The sequence below is a fragment of the Mauremys reevesii genome, linkage group 10 (genome assembly GCF_016161935.1).
Source record: "Mauremys reevesii isolate NIE-2019 linkage group 10, ASM1616193v1, whole genome shotgun sequence".
NCBI lineage: Eukaryota > Metazoa > Chordata > Testudines > Geoemydidae > Mauremys > Mauremys reevesii.
This window is the reverse complement of record NC_052632.1, coordinates 68,490,602-68,505,024: the sequence shown is the minus strand read 5'-3', so window position 1 is coordinate 68,505,024 and position 14,423 is coordinate 68,490,602. Positions and strand designations below refer to the sequence as shown.

Genomic DNA, 14,423 nt, shown 5'->3' with positions numbered 1-14,423 from the left:
GCATTAAAGGGACAGTCAACTATTTTAGGTTAAATGTTTGATATTACCTAAAATTGTTACAAATAATAGAACCACATGAAAATCTGAAGAATCAGTTAATGAAAATATAAACATAATTAACAGAACATAGCATATAGTGTTTTGCATACCCTGGCAAAGAGACTTAAGGTACTGCACCAACCAAACCGTGACAAACATAAAATGGACAATACAAAGCCAAATACAATAAAAAACAACATGCTATCATTTTGGTTTGAGAACACATTGCAAGACCCAACTTTTTGCATAAGCCTTCCTTCACTAAGCAAGGACTAAATTACAGCACTCTCATGGACAGATGATAAAAACAGATCTAGTAATCTGAATATTAGCAGATAAATAAAGGGAGGGTGGAGAGTAGAGTATTTTATGGATAGATTTAGTGCGTCCCAATTTTGAGCCAGACACTTAGATGCCATGCTGATGGGCACATTAGGGATGCCTCAAGGGAGTCTTATACAGAGGCAGAATGGAACTGAAACAAGACTGTATGGTTATAAGTTAACTCAAATTAAGTTTTGAGGCAGTTTTCAAAATTAGGTAGGGAGAATAAAAAAAAACAACACTGCCCAGAGAGGAAAGAGAGTCACAGGGGATGCTACCACTAAGGTTCAAATCACCCACTGATCTAAGGAGATCGCCAATCCTAAAGGAGTGGACAGTGTCAGAAAGCAGAAACCCACCAGGACAAGACTAACGGAGAATCTCTAAAATACTGCCAGGCTCCTCCACAGTAGAAGTTTTAAAACCCAAGAGGACCAGCTTAAAAATGATTTCACCAGTTCACCATGCACAGCTGTTCAATCCAGTGACCAGATATGCTGGTACATTCTGTACTATCTGTAAGTGAGGGAGAAGAACTGCTGGAAGCAATTCTAAGAAATTACTTTAGTTGACACAGCCTATGATTACAAAGGCTTATGTTGCTGCTGCAAGATAAAAAACAAAAATAAAACTAGAGATCTTCACCTGGTTCACTACTTTAAAACATGTTCAGTCAGTAAGTAAAGGCATCAAGGAAGGGAAGAAACTCCTCATAACAATTCTTAGTACCTAGCAACACTGCCGCCTACCATGGGTTAAGGATGAGAAAGATCTGACATGTCCAGCCAGCAACGTCATCTAAGCATCTCTCCAGACCACAAGTCAGTAAGGCCCCTGGACAAGATGTGCAGAATATCAATATACTTATGATACTTTGACCTTGCTAAGAAGCTTTGGATATAAGCTAAGGAACTCACAGATAAGACAAATCCTGCAAGAACTCTGCATTATCCATCACCAGCAATTGACTCCCATAGCTGAGGAACTAATGGAGAGCAATTCCTGACACAAAAGCTATATCCTTCAATTGCCAAAGCAACCATCCAGTCAATCATATTAAAGGCTGCTGAGAAGGCCAGCATCACCAAGATAGCCAACGGACCCCAACAGTATCTAGCATGAGTTTATTTGTGCCCTTAATCAATAGGTTTCAAGCCTAGAAGCAGCCTGAATCCAACCTGGAACTTATCTAGGAACTCACTGGAGCGGAGGTGCACCTGGAGCTGAAAAAAGTGAAAGTCTGAGATGGTCTGAGGGTGAGGGAAATTAGTAAGTGCTCCAGCATCAAAGGATGACTGAGGAGACAGGTAGACCTTTGCGTATTTTGAAGATGGCTGGCTAACAGACAAGCTGAAAATCCCTCTTAATAGTATCACAACCGCACAAGTATCTTTAAATAGCCAAAATGGACACAGCTAGAGAGACTGGATCTCAAGGAACCAAAGATACAATAATCTGACCAGAAATCACTTCAAGCCTAGCGAAGTGGAGAGAGGACAGTCCAAAGAAACATGTCTGTCTGTCTGTCTCTCTCTCGTTGGCTTGTACTTAATATCTTTGACTGATCAGACAGGGAACACTGTGTAAAATTATCTACATTTTTTGTAAAAGTTAAATCCTTAAAGCAGTTGATGTTAACTCCTTAAAACTCTTTATAGGTTCTATTTCTAGAATATTTTGTAATACTACAAAAAATTAATAAAAATGGATCCATCATAGGTCCATTGTAAGTACTTACCAAATGTATCAAGTATATCTGTAATTAGAACAAATTTACTTGGATAAAACTGGATTACTGTTGTGTCCGAAAGAAGTTTAGAACACTAGAAAAGAAAGAAAAAGGAACAAAGCTTTACCAGGAGGATACAAAATTGTGTTTACCCAATTTAAAGGTCGTCAGTGATGGAATCAGCAAAGGGAAGTGCCATACAAAAAGCCCTAGAGACTTTGGAATCATTTGACAGAACACTGCACGATGCCTGCTGTGACAGAGATTGCAATCACATGCAGCATCTTTCAGGACCACATTGATACATAATCCATTCAAAAACTTAATACATTGTGGGTCAGTGATTGCATGCAACTCAGCAGGGGTGGGATACCACAGCTCCTCCAGAAACGAAAAACAGTGGGGCAGAAGGTCTATTAGGTGAATTAAGGTGAATCATTCAGGCACACCTGCAGCAGGGTACCACCCCCTAGGAAGGTTTGCATATACTGGTTCAGACTGGGTTTTCCAAAGACCAACTGGTAATGAAAGGGCTTTAGTATAAAAGGAGATGAGTTTAATCTGACACAGGGCCTTCTTTCTGATTCAGCAAATGGACAGGACTTTCCCTCCAAGGGAGACCCCAACCATTGCAGAAGGATTGGAAAGACTTTGTCCTACTACGTCCCTATAAGACTGATGGGTGACTGCTGGTATGTTTAGTGTGCATTTCAATCTGTTCTGGGGCTTGCTTTTTTAAAACCGCTTTCTTTATAATGCTTGTACATTAAGAATAAGTGTGGTTGCTTAAAAAGAGTTGTGTGGTAATTTGTAACTGCTGGCACTACACAGGCCGTAGCCCTCAGAGAGAAAGCAAAGCACAACGCTGGCCATTAGGCAGACCGGCTTGCTGGGGATATCACAGTGTCAGACAGTGGCTGTGCAGCCTTTAGCCCCCCACTCAGAAGGGAGTGGGACATGGGTCCCTGCCCAGAGACAAGCAATGGCTGGGGACTCGAGACCTCACTGGGCACTCCTGGAGTGGACCATGGAGGCGGGAATACAGGTGCAGTTACCCTGAAACTGTGACACTTGGCTCTGGAGAATATCATGCTGATATTCTCCATTTCAGGAGAGTCAGCAGCAGCACTAGCAGTCAGTCTCCCCTCATGCTAAGAAATCCACAGAGCAGCATTTCAATTGGCCTTGGAAGACTTATGCATTCACTCAGGCAAGACAAATGATCTCTGGTAGAGGATAGTGAGAAATACAAGGAAAATGCCACCTATTAAAAAAAAGACCTTTTAAAACATGTCATGGGAACCAGAAAGGGAAACCTGTGGTCAGCCACATCACAGACACACAAGAGCTAAACTGAGTCAATGGTAGATGTAAAGTCACGTTTAAAGGCACATTTGCTAATAGTTTAAACACAGCCTATTTCCTAGTTTAGATAGGGCCAAAAAGTGAAGTATCATTTTACTGGAGCAGCATATGAATCCAATTACATGGTGACCAACTTAGAAAATATGCAAGATATGGTACATACATGGTAGGACATAGCAATAAGCTCTGCTGTAGCAGAAATCTTTGGGAGAAGTTTACTGATAGTCAGCACCCACTGTAGAAGAAAAGCAGGCTTGGGGTGGGAAGAGAGGAGTAAAGGGACAAGTCTGCCTCTCCAATACACTCTCTTGAAAAACAAAAACAAAAAAAACCCTATAGCTTCACAAGAAATCTCTCTATTCTTCAGGTCATCAAAAGGAGCAGTAGAAACCCCTCCCTTGTCCCTTCTGCTGCGGGATGGCCCTTCCCCTGCAATCAGGAGACAGTCTTCAACTGAATGGAACGAATATAGTTTAAAAGAGGGGGGAAACTGTCTAAAAATACAATTTCTACTCTGTTCCCAACATTCAGGAAGTCACCTACTGAAGCATCACCATACTGGAACAATACACAGAACAAGTGTAAGTGGGATAGTGCTTTCAGCCTCTCTGCTTTATTCACCAAGAGGATCTAGAGAGTTCACAAGAAAGAAAAGCCAGACCCTTCACTCCTGTGACCCAAGAGAACTCTCTCCACTGTTGCCTGTTAAGTATGTAAGCAGTTCTCCCCTCAGGTAACAGATACATCCAAGTACATTATGGGCATCCAAGCGCATTGTGGGCAGCCACCACACAACACACCTTTGTTTGCTTAATCTAAGGATGACAATGTTAAATCGCTATTAAAATATTTGTGCTTTCTCTCTTCAATTACTCTCTATATTTTAATATATTCATTGTGAGATGGGTTCACCTAAATGATAATGAGAGTACATCTCCATTGCAATAAAAACCTGCGGCACCCAGTCTCAGAGCCCGGGTCAGTTGTCTCAAGCTCGCAGGGCTAAAAATTGCAGTGTAGATTTTTGGGTTTGGGATGGAGCTGGGGCTCTGAAAGCCCATATGGGGGGGAAGGTTTCAGAATCCAGGCCCCAACCTGAGCCCAAACATCTACACTGCAATTTTTAGCCCTGCAGCCCGAGCCAGCTTATGCTGGGCCAGCCCCAGCCATGCCACAGGTCTTCTATTGCAGTGTAGACGTACCCAAAGAGGACACTAGTTTCCATATGTTCTGAGTTTCCACTATCATACCAAGAAAACAAGGTACTAAAGAAGTGTCAACATATAGTGGAGAACAGAAAGCTTTAAAGACAGACACACAACTGCCCCCAAGATTTCTAATTCTCACTCAGACCATAGATACCAGCAGAGCAGCATTTGCTCTGAATCTAAAATTATTAGTAGGATGGGGCTGGAATTTTCCACAAGGATCATGTGTCTCTAAGCTCTGTCAAGGTCAAACCTGAAAGTTTCCTGCAGTCTTTTAAATTTATCATATAGCTCATTTGCCTTATATTCCCAAGAGAGTTTTTTGAACAGTACATAGTTGCTTTCCCAGTAATTCTTTGTTATCCCTTCTATATGTACTGAAAACAAAAACTATCTCACTCACACACACACGACCAGCAATGAACCCATGAGCACAGACTTTCTTCCCTTTACTCCTTTTGGGGCACTGTGCACCCCCCAGGGACACACAGGATAGTCCCTCGAAGCAAGCACTGCTACTGTGCAAGCTGTTGCATGGAGGTGTGGAAGGCAAAGTTCTGTCTGTACTTTTCCATTCCCCTAACAAGGTTCTCTCACAATCTGGCCCTAAACCAAGCTACTTCTAGTGTTGTAATGCGGCTGGGTTTTTGCTCCCATTGACTAATGTTTAATTCTGGGAATAAAGTATGTCCCTGCCCTTTAGTATGCTCACAATGTTGTACTCTTGTTAGGAAACTGTTCACCTCTGGGGTAAGAGGGAATAGTAATATGTTTAAGAGTATCTCAAATTCAGAGTGATCCAGCAATAATGAAGCTCCAGTAAAGGTATTCCCTTATTCACACTCTTTTCTAACCACCAATTTATTGCCATTCTGTTTCCTCCATCCCTTACCACAGGAATTGGTATAATATTTCAGTAACTGAAATACAGATGTAATTAATGCCCAGGCCTAGAATCAGGCAGGGATTTGTCTGCAACAAAATTTTCCATGTAGAAGGAGGGTTCCTATGGGTGAGAAGTAGTTAAGCTTTTTGTATGACACTATTCAGGGACCACTGAGAGTGTTGTTTTTTCAGGGTAGGAGGGTTAAGTAAATCGCAAGATAGAATGATACCAAAATTAATGATGTTTCCAAGAAACATGGTCTGACAGAACCATGTCTTAGGATCTTCCTTTGACTCAGCAGTCCCATAGGTACTGCATTTATATTCTGTGTTTTCCTCTCAACAAAGTCGTTGTAATATGGTATTGTATTTTCTTGTGATAAAATACTATTAGGTCACCACACTTTTCACGCCAATTTGTTTTTTTAATAATATTGCTAATTCCCTGGTGCTACAAAAAGGCATAATCATCCAAACTCAAAGATCATTTTCTGAACTCTGTTCATTCCTGATTTATGTTTCATTTCCTTTGTAACCTTTACCAGCATTTCCAACTTAAACAGCTTTCCAAAGGGGATCCACTGCCGGAAAAACAATCCTGACTTTATGTAACCTTTCCTGATGACTATTAACATTACATCAGTCTCTCAGTTTGTAAGGTTGCTGCAGCTTCACCGCGCTCTGCCTCTGGCCTCATCTAAAGGCCAATTCATACAAGTTTTAACATTCCGTTGTCCTATTTCTTAACACACATGCCATCTCTCCCCTCCCCCGCAAATAGTAATTTACAAATGAATACAGTTGAACACTGTGCATCATCAGTAGAGAACTTCTGAACTGTTTTGGTGCTAAATCAGATTATTCAATTACTTTACTAAACCAGGATAGGAAGAAAACAGCAGCTTATGCTAGCCATCCTTCCATTATTTTGTTGGGGGAAAAAAAAATCACTGGCCAATAAAAAATTAAAGAAATTGGTTTTACTGACTCTATTGTGCGGTTTAACAGCCTTTATCAGTTTTTCATCTACTTCTCCCACAAGCACCTTCACTTTCTCCCATATTACCCCTTATACCTAGGAACCCTCTTTTCCTCCCCAATCAAAATCCCTAAAAACACCACCTTATCGTGTGTAAGGCTCACTTCCAAGCCATGATTACTACTACTGATTGTCTTATTGCACATACGAATTGTGCACTCAGCAAGGCTAATCTAGACATGATTGTATTAAGGGCTTCCCTGTCCTCTCTCCATATCCTATTTGTCACATCAGCCTGTTGCATCTTGTCTGCAAGAATGTAAGCTGGCTGAGGCTTAGCCTGTCTCTTACTATATGTCAGTACAGAGCCTAGCACAATGGCAATCAGACCTGGCTGGGGCCTCTAAGTGCTACCCTAGTACAAATAGTATTTTAAAACAATGGAAAAATAAGTCTAGGAGAAGCAATACTGTTAATTTATTACACTTTCAGTCCAGGCAGGCAGATGGCAAAATTTAACTGTGACTTGATCCAGTGAAACCTGCTGAAACAAGATTTCCATCTAAACATTCATTCATTTTTCCTGACTGTACAGAAGATTTGTAAAGTAAAGGTATGTTTCATTCCTTTGTTGCCTCTGAATTATTAGGTATCCAAACCGAATGGATATCAACTTTAAAGAAAAAAAAAATCTACCTAGAGATTGATGACATGGCCAACAGCAGGCTGTTATTGCCAGAGGTGGACAGTAGTCTACATTTGGCATCAATGGCATCACTGAGCACTCAGCATGACAGCTTTCTCTACTCCACTTCACTCCAAGAGGCCCATCTCCTGCGAGAAGACCACCCTTCAGGGAAGATGAGCAGTTATGCAGCACTACCCACTGTGACTTTATTAAGCAGCAGCACAGAAACTGAAGAGATTCTCCCATTCACTCTTGCAAGGTCCTTGCAGTGAAACAATACTTGTGGTCAGTGGTGACAAGAAATGCTGAAGAATCTAATGGAATCTGCATGGACACCATACATTATAAGGAGATCAAATACGAGCAATATCACTAGTCTCAGGTCCATACCCAGAAATGAATCAAGATGGGCAAGGATAAAAGAAACCTGGTAATAAATACTCCCTTCAGTTGTGATGTTAGCTTCAGGCAACATGCACAATCTCAGGAACTATTTTTATCCTAGGATAAAGTTTTCTAGCTACTGTCCTCCAAGCCATTTATTATTTGTAGATGATAGTACATAATGTGTGTAGAATATATCCAATATCATACTACAATGATGAGGCCTTAGATAGAGGATTTACTTCAACTGTTTTTTGACTAATAAGAGGCCCTACAGGCTTTATTTTATTTGAAGATAGATGAATCAAAAACTAAAACAAAAAACAAAACAAAAAAACTTCTACTGCATCAGTTAAAACTTTCATTGCATCAGAACAGTGTTAATAAATTAACCTAAGCAGAATTACTGCAAAGACAAATATTTAGATGAAAACACTTGCTGTTCCAAATATTTTCCACGTCTGATCTACACTGCAAGCAGCTCACACCACACGTTTTTGGAATATGATATCAACTTCTTTGAATAATGTTTACTTTGTAAGCCAATAAACAGTCCTTGAAAGGAAGCTAGCAGCAGTTTGCCACATCATATGAAAAAAAAAATTTTTTTTTACACTGGGAATCTACATGATATCCAAACATCTGGTGCAATGAATTGCAGGCTCCCATTGCAGCTACTTTCAGATGAACAGAGTGGGAAATAAGCATGTTCACTTCCACTAAATGAGCTTACAACTTGTACTTTTTTGCCAGAGCAGTGAAACAATCATAAATGTGTATTGTTTGTAAGCCAGAAATAAATTTTTAACGTGATAAGCATCTCAAAGATACCAATCTATTGTTTCTAAATTATTAACACCAAGCATGTGTATCAGAGAGAATAGCTTAAGCATTCTTAGATCATCTAATAATTTTAATTTCCTCAAGAAGCCTCATTTTATTATCCAATATTTCAAACCAATTAGGCAATTTTTAATCTCTTTAATACTTGAGCAACTTCAAAGAGGATATCAGTTCATAGTAAAAAAAACCCCAATAATGGTGAGAAACCAAACTCTTATTAGTATCTTAGTCACAAAACATCAGCTTTTACAAAAGAGCTAAGTGAGTTTCAATGGAGACCAGTGAACTATGTATTTCCTTTACAAAAGCTGATTTAAAAAAACAAACAAAAAAACCCCAAATGACAGACTGTCTAGAAATAAACAGTTAAGAGATCCTATTCTGCATATATTTCTTCATCAGTCCCTCTTACCCCCGCACTTATCTTTGCACCTTAGCATTTACAAAAAATATATAGTCACAAATTACCAACAGTACTAAAATGTACAACATAAAAGCATTTTTAAAGTCCCAATTTTTTGCATCAATTACGTTGATTTGAGTATTTTTTCCATATCATCATCATCTAAGCACAGTATTAGGAAAACTAAAAAGACCAGAGGAAGATGAATGTGAGAGGAAGATGCATGTGATCACCAATAACTTTACTGCAATTTAAATGTTTATAGCATTATAAATATGAGAGATCTAAAAGACCTATCATATAATTCATCCCCCTTTCTAATTAAGATTATTCCATACAGTATATTTTCTTCTGTTTTGTCCAGTCTAACTTTAAGTGTTCTCAGTAATGGGGTTTTCAACTGCTGCCTTCGAGAGACTTAAACCCTGATCCACTGAAGTATTTGAGTCTATGTTTAACTTTAAGTACGATTTGAGAGGCACTATTCACTATAAACTGACCTGGATAACTATTTTTAGAGCTTTTACTTTCTGATCAGAGGCCCAGGCATCCTTCAGTGACTGATTGAGGTCTTCAATCCGATTCATGTAATCCTGCTGAGTCAAATTCAACAGCTCTTTCTGTGAACCCTGACAAGAAAAAACAGCAGCATGTAATAAAGAGGCAACCAACAAAAAGAAGATATCTATTAGTTAGCCAATCTATTAACCTTAAACCTAACATTTCCTAATTTTTGAGTACTTGAGACTCATCAGCAAGGCTGGAACCTTAAGATCCACTGCACACGCTCTGCCACTTGAGCTAACATGCTATCTATGCTACAAACTTTTGACCACACGAGTTACATCAGCATAAAGCTGACGCAGTTGGTATATCATTTGTGCACTTGCCTACTTGCTTCCCTGTATTAGTTCTGCATGTATGCACCTGGAGTGCTTGTGTCAAAGCACAGTGCGGTGAACCATGGGTAGGTATCCCAGTGAGCAACTCACCACCGTCCAGTGCACTGTCTCTTAAGAAGTTTCGGCAATGCATAATGGAGCAGAAACAAGTCACACAGAGGTAACTGGGAGCAAGGGGTCAACTTCCCAGGATGCAACTTTCCCCATCCCATAACATCATGTATATCCCAAAATGTTCATGCCTTTTAAAAATATCCCACAAACCCACACAGCTCTCTTCTCTGTCCGCCATCTCTGACAGAAGCATGGAGCCTACATAGCTATGACCTATTGTCATGAGAGTTGCAAGCATAGGATGCGCTATCCTCAGGTATCTGCAGAGCTGGAAAAAGAACCAAATCAACAAGGAGCATGACAATTTCTTGGAGGATAGATTGCTGTGGAACAAAACAAGGATCAATTCAAGGTTGCTGGTGGCATTCACGGAGCTGCTGCAGGTAGCAGAATGCTGAATCTGGGCCCAAGAAACGAGCACTGATTGATGGGATTGCACTGTAATGCAGACTTGGGATGATGAGCAGTGGCTGCAATACTTTCAGATGAGATGGGGAGCATTCCCGGATCGGTGTGCTGAGCTCACTCCAGTCCTCCAGGGCAGGGACACCAAAATGAGACCTGCACTGACACTGGAGAAGTGATGGGTGCAATGCCAGATTGCTACCAGTCAGTGGGAAATCATTTTGGAGTTGGAAAATTAACCCTGGGGCCAGTCATACAAGTGTGCAGGGCCACTAATTGTCTCATGCTATGCAGGACTGTGACTCTTGGCAACGTGCAGGACATAATAGATAGATCTGCAGCAATGGGCTTCCCCAACTGCAGTGGAGCAATAGATAGCACTCATATACATATATATAGTCTGGCACCAGACCACCTTGCCACAGAATATATCAACAGAAATGGCTAATATTCTGTGGTTATGCAAGCGTTGGTGGATCATGGGGGGGGTGGGGGGGAAATCAGTGTTGGCTGGTCAGAGAAGGTGCATGATGCTCACATCTTTAAGAACACAGGACTATTCAGAAAGTTACCAGCAGGGACTCTCTTTCCAGACTCGCAGATTACCACTAGCAATGTTGAAATGCCAATAGTGATCCTGGAGGACCGGGTTTTACCCTCTGCTCCCCAGCTCATGAAGCTGTACACTGGCCACCTCAACAGAACCAAGGAAAGATTCAACTACCAGATCAGTAGGTGCAGAATGACATGTGCTTTTGGTATCTTGAAGGGATACTGGCATTGTTTACTCATAGAATGGTCTCAGTGACAAAAAATCCCAGTGGTTATAGCTACCTGCTGTGTCCTGCATAACATCTGTGAAGCAAGGGAGAAAACTTGCCAGCAGAATGAAGGGCAAAGATGCATCAGCTGTCTGTTGAGTTTGAACAGCCAGACACAAGGACTATTAGAAAAGCTCAACGCGAAACTATACAGGTAAGGGAGGCTTTGAAAGAGCACTTTAACCATGAGCCACAGTAACGTTCTGTGGTATACTGTACTCTCCCTGATCCTGCTGTTTTGGGGCCTGTTAGGAATTATGCTGTACCTGGTGTACAGCTATGAATATAACCATGTCAATGTACCTATTAATTCTCTGATGTTTGTTGTACATTTATGATTATTACACTGGTGTTTTGTTTTGTTTTTTACTGATCCAGTGAGTTGTGTCACACTGTACAAGTGTGTGCTTTCAGTACCACTAGACATTCTGCAGCATATGTTGAGAACTAATAAAAATACATTATTTTCCAAACATAATTTTATTGTTTAACAAAACATACTGCAAAAAAAATTCTGTGCAAATTAAATGCAAATGCATTAAAACCTTAATACATTTATGGAACAGCGCTTAAAGAAGGGGAAAGTACATTCATGTCCATTTTACCTACACATACATCAACCATGGCTCTCAGGTCACTGCATGTGAAGTTGTGGCTGGCTGTAATCTTCCCAAGGGTGGAGTGGCAATGGTAGGGATGCAGCCCCTGATGCTACATGGAATGTTGGGGCAGGAGGTGTAGGGAGATGCTGTAATGGAGTTTTCTGTGGACTGCAAAGGGAAGTGAGCCCATGACTGTTGAATCTGTAGTTCCACAAGAGTCTGCAGCACTTGTGTTTGCTGCCGGAGAAGCCCCATTATGTCCTGGTGCATCTCCCTCTCCTTTTCCTGCACCTGTCTCCTTTCCGCTCTTTCCTTCTCCATACAGTCTGTAATATTCACCCTCCAGACCCTCTGCTAAGGATCTGATACAGCACTAGATCTCACTGGTCACCATGAGTTCTCTTCTTTCTCCTCCTTGCCTAGTGCAGACGTTCCGTGGGTGTGGAGAAGGAATCACTCAACATTGCAACTGCTGTAGCTACAGGTAAAACACACAGAGGTACCATTGTTGGTACAGTCACCATGGAAAGTGAAAGTTAAGATTCAGAACAACTTTGCCTTGCTCCCCTACAATTTTAAACAAGACATGCTTATTGACACTTTTGCTTCAGAGTGCTTGTGTATGGGCCAACTCACAGCAGCAGTCATGAAGAGTTTGACCTGGCAGGGACAAGAGAAATGAGAGAATTGCTCAGGTGCATGAAACTATGAGAACCAGGCAATGGCACTGAATATTGACACTGTTTTCCACAAGCAGTGGTGATTTTAGCGGATATCTCACTCGTGAGCATGACAAAGGCACAGAGAATACAGCTGCTGCTGGAGTTCTGAAGCCACACTGGCCCATATGCTGCTAGCCTGTTCACTGCAATGGTGCCTGCCAAAGTTATCGCTGACTGGCATGGGAAAGTGTCCTACTGCAGGGGAAGAAATAAGGCTGCCATCCTTAGAAACCCTCTGGAGAGGATTGCAGAGTACCTCCATGGAAGTTGTCTCAAGATCTCTCAGGAGGATTTGAGGGATATCCCTGTGTACATACACAAACTGCTCCTCATGCCACCATCCCCGCGCCTAACTCTACAGGGGAATGAAAAGCAGATGACTTTACCTCTCCTTGTTGTACCACTACCTCTTCTGGTGTAAGTAAGGTAACGAAAAGTCTATAGCAGTGTCCTGTTAAGCTGAGGGCACCATCAGTATATCATAGTAATAAGAAATACAATTACATACTTACCCTGGGGTTCTTTCCCCTCCATCAGACTTGCCCGTATTCAAATGCCGGAACTCACTGGAGTGCGGTAGAGTATCAAACAGGCCCTGGCTTGTGGCATAGCTGGACCCCCGGTAGCATGTCCCTCCTCCTCTCTGTTCTCGCCAGCGGCCTGTGACTCAGGTACTTCAGAAGTATTCATGGTTGCATGCAAGGTGCTGGTGAGGTCTCCACCACATATGACATACAACACTTTGAAAAATCAGCAGGTCTGCGGCTTGGCACCAGATCGACTGTTGGCCTCCCTGGCCTTCTGGTATGCCCCCTGCAATTCTTTCGCTTTCATGCAGCACTGCTTCAGATCCCTGTCATACCCCTTCTGCTGGTCTGTAGCTGTGCCTGCACAGCCTCCTCTTCCCACAGGCTCAGGAGATCCAATATCGCCTGTCTACTCCAGGCCAGAGCGTGTCTTGAGCACGTAGCTGCATGTTCAGCAGGGCAGTAGCACACAACAGTGGAGAGTGCTAGGTGTGCTCGCCAAGCTGGGCAATCAGGAAAAGGCACTTAAAACCCTGTGAATTTTTGAAAGTTTGTGTTGGGGGAGAAGGGGGGAGAGGGAAGAAGAGCTTCTGGTCTCCATGACCCCTGGACAGTGCAGTTTGTAATTGTGACCAAAGCACTCAGTGTTGGGCACTGGGGGACAGCTGCTGGAGGGTTTCCACAGATATTTGGTGACAAGAGAGGAAGGGTGAGATTTAGGAATCACGTGTTCCACTCTAGGCTCTGGAGGGCTCTCTAGCGGGTACAGAACCTCATGTTAAATAGTTTTGGCTGACATTTAAGAAAAAAAAAAATTCAGCATGAGGCAGAAAACCAGCATAGGAAATATTACCCCTAATTAATGCTTAAAGTTTGGCAGTTACAAGCAACTGCAAACTGGATGTTATAATGGGAAATGTCGGGAAACCTTAACAACAGGCTGAGCTACCAGCCCTTCCCCTATAACAACTCTGTTTTTACCCCATCATTTTAGTAAGATGCAACAGAACACCACATTCAAGGTGCTTGCTTTGTTGCAGCAACTCACTAACAAATATAGCCCCAAGCTGCAGAGGTCAGAGCCAGATATGAACTTCCCCAAAATCCAGGGAGGGAAGATCTTGAGTCTTGGGTTTTGGTTTACGCCCCCATAGACCACGTCTTCCTAGAAATATTTCCAGCACTTATGGGAATATTCCTGGTGACATCAGCAATGCTGGTGTAGAAACAAAGGTAAATAAAGCAGTTGTGCTGGCTCCGACACTAGAAACATTACTATGCAATATTTGCCAAGAGGACAGGGAGAAAAACCAGGAGGAGAGAGACTTCTGCTTCTACTGAAAAGGGCAAACACAATAAAAGTTTAAATAAATACATGAAGTACTTGACAGTGCCCTTTTAAAGCTTATATTCTTTATATTAATCAAATACCTTTAAAATATAAAGCAGAGCTCAAAGAACACAAGCATCAGACTGACCCTCA

General features: G+C 41.7%; 1 protein-coding gene across 6 annotated transcripts in view; it reads right to left on the bottom strand.

Annotated features, from left to right (window-relative positions):
• Positions 1-14,423, bottom strand: part of VPS35L (VPS35 endosomal protein sorting factor like) — a 113,727-nt gene that overhangs the window by 83,086 nt on the left and 16,218 nt on the right. For all 6 annotated transcript variants that reach the window (XR_005585554.1, XM_039491952.1, XM_039491954.1 and 3 more), the window contains exons 7-8: positions 9,348-9,476; positions 2,102-2,186 (exon numbers count right to left, since the gene is read on the bottom strand). Coding sequence is in view for 5 of the 6 variants with exons in the window: in XM_039491952.1 (XP_039347886.1) it covers positions 2,102-2,186; positions 9,348-9,476 (214 nt within the window). In the remaining variant the exon portion in view is untranslated. The remainder of the gene's footprint in view (positions 1-2,101; positions 2,187-9,347; positions 9,477-14,423) is intronic.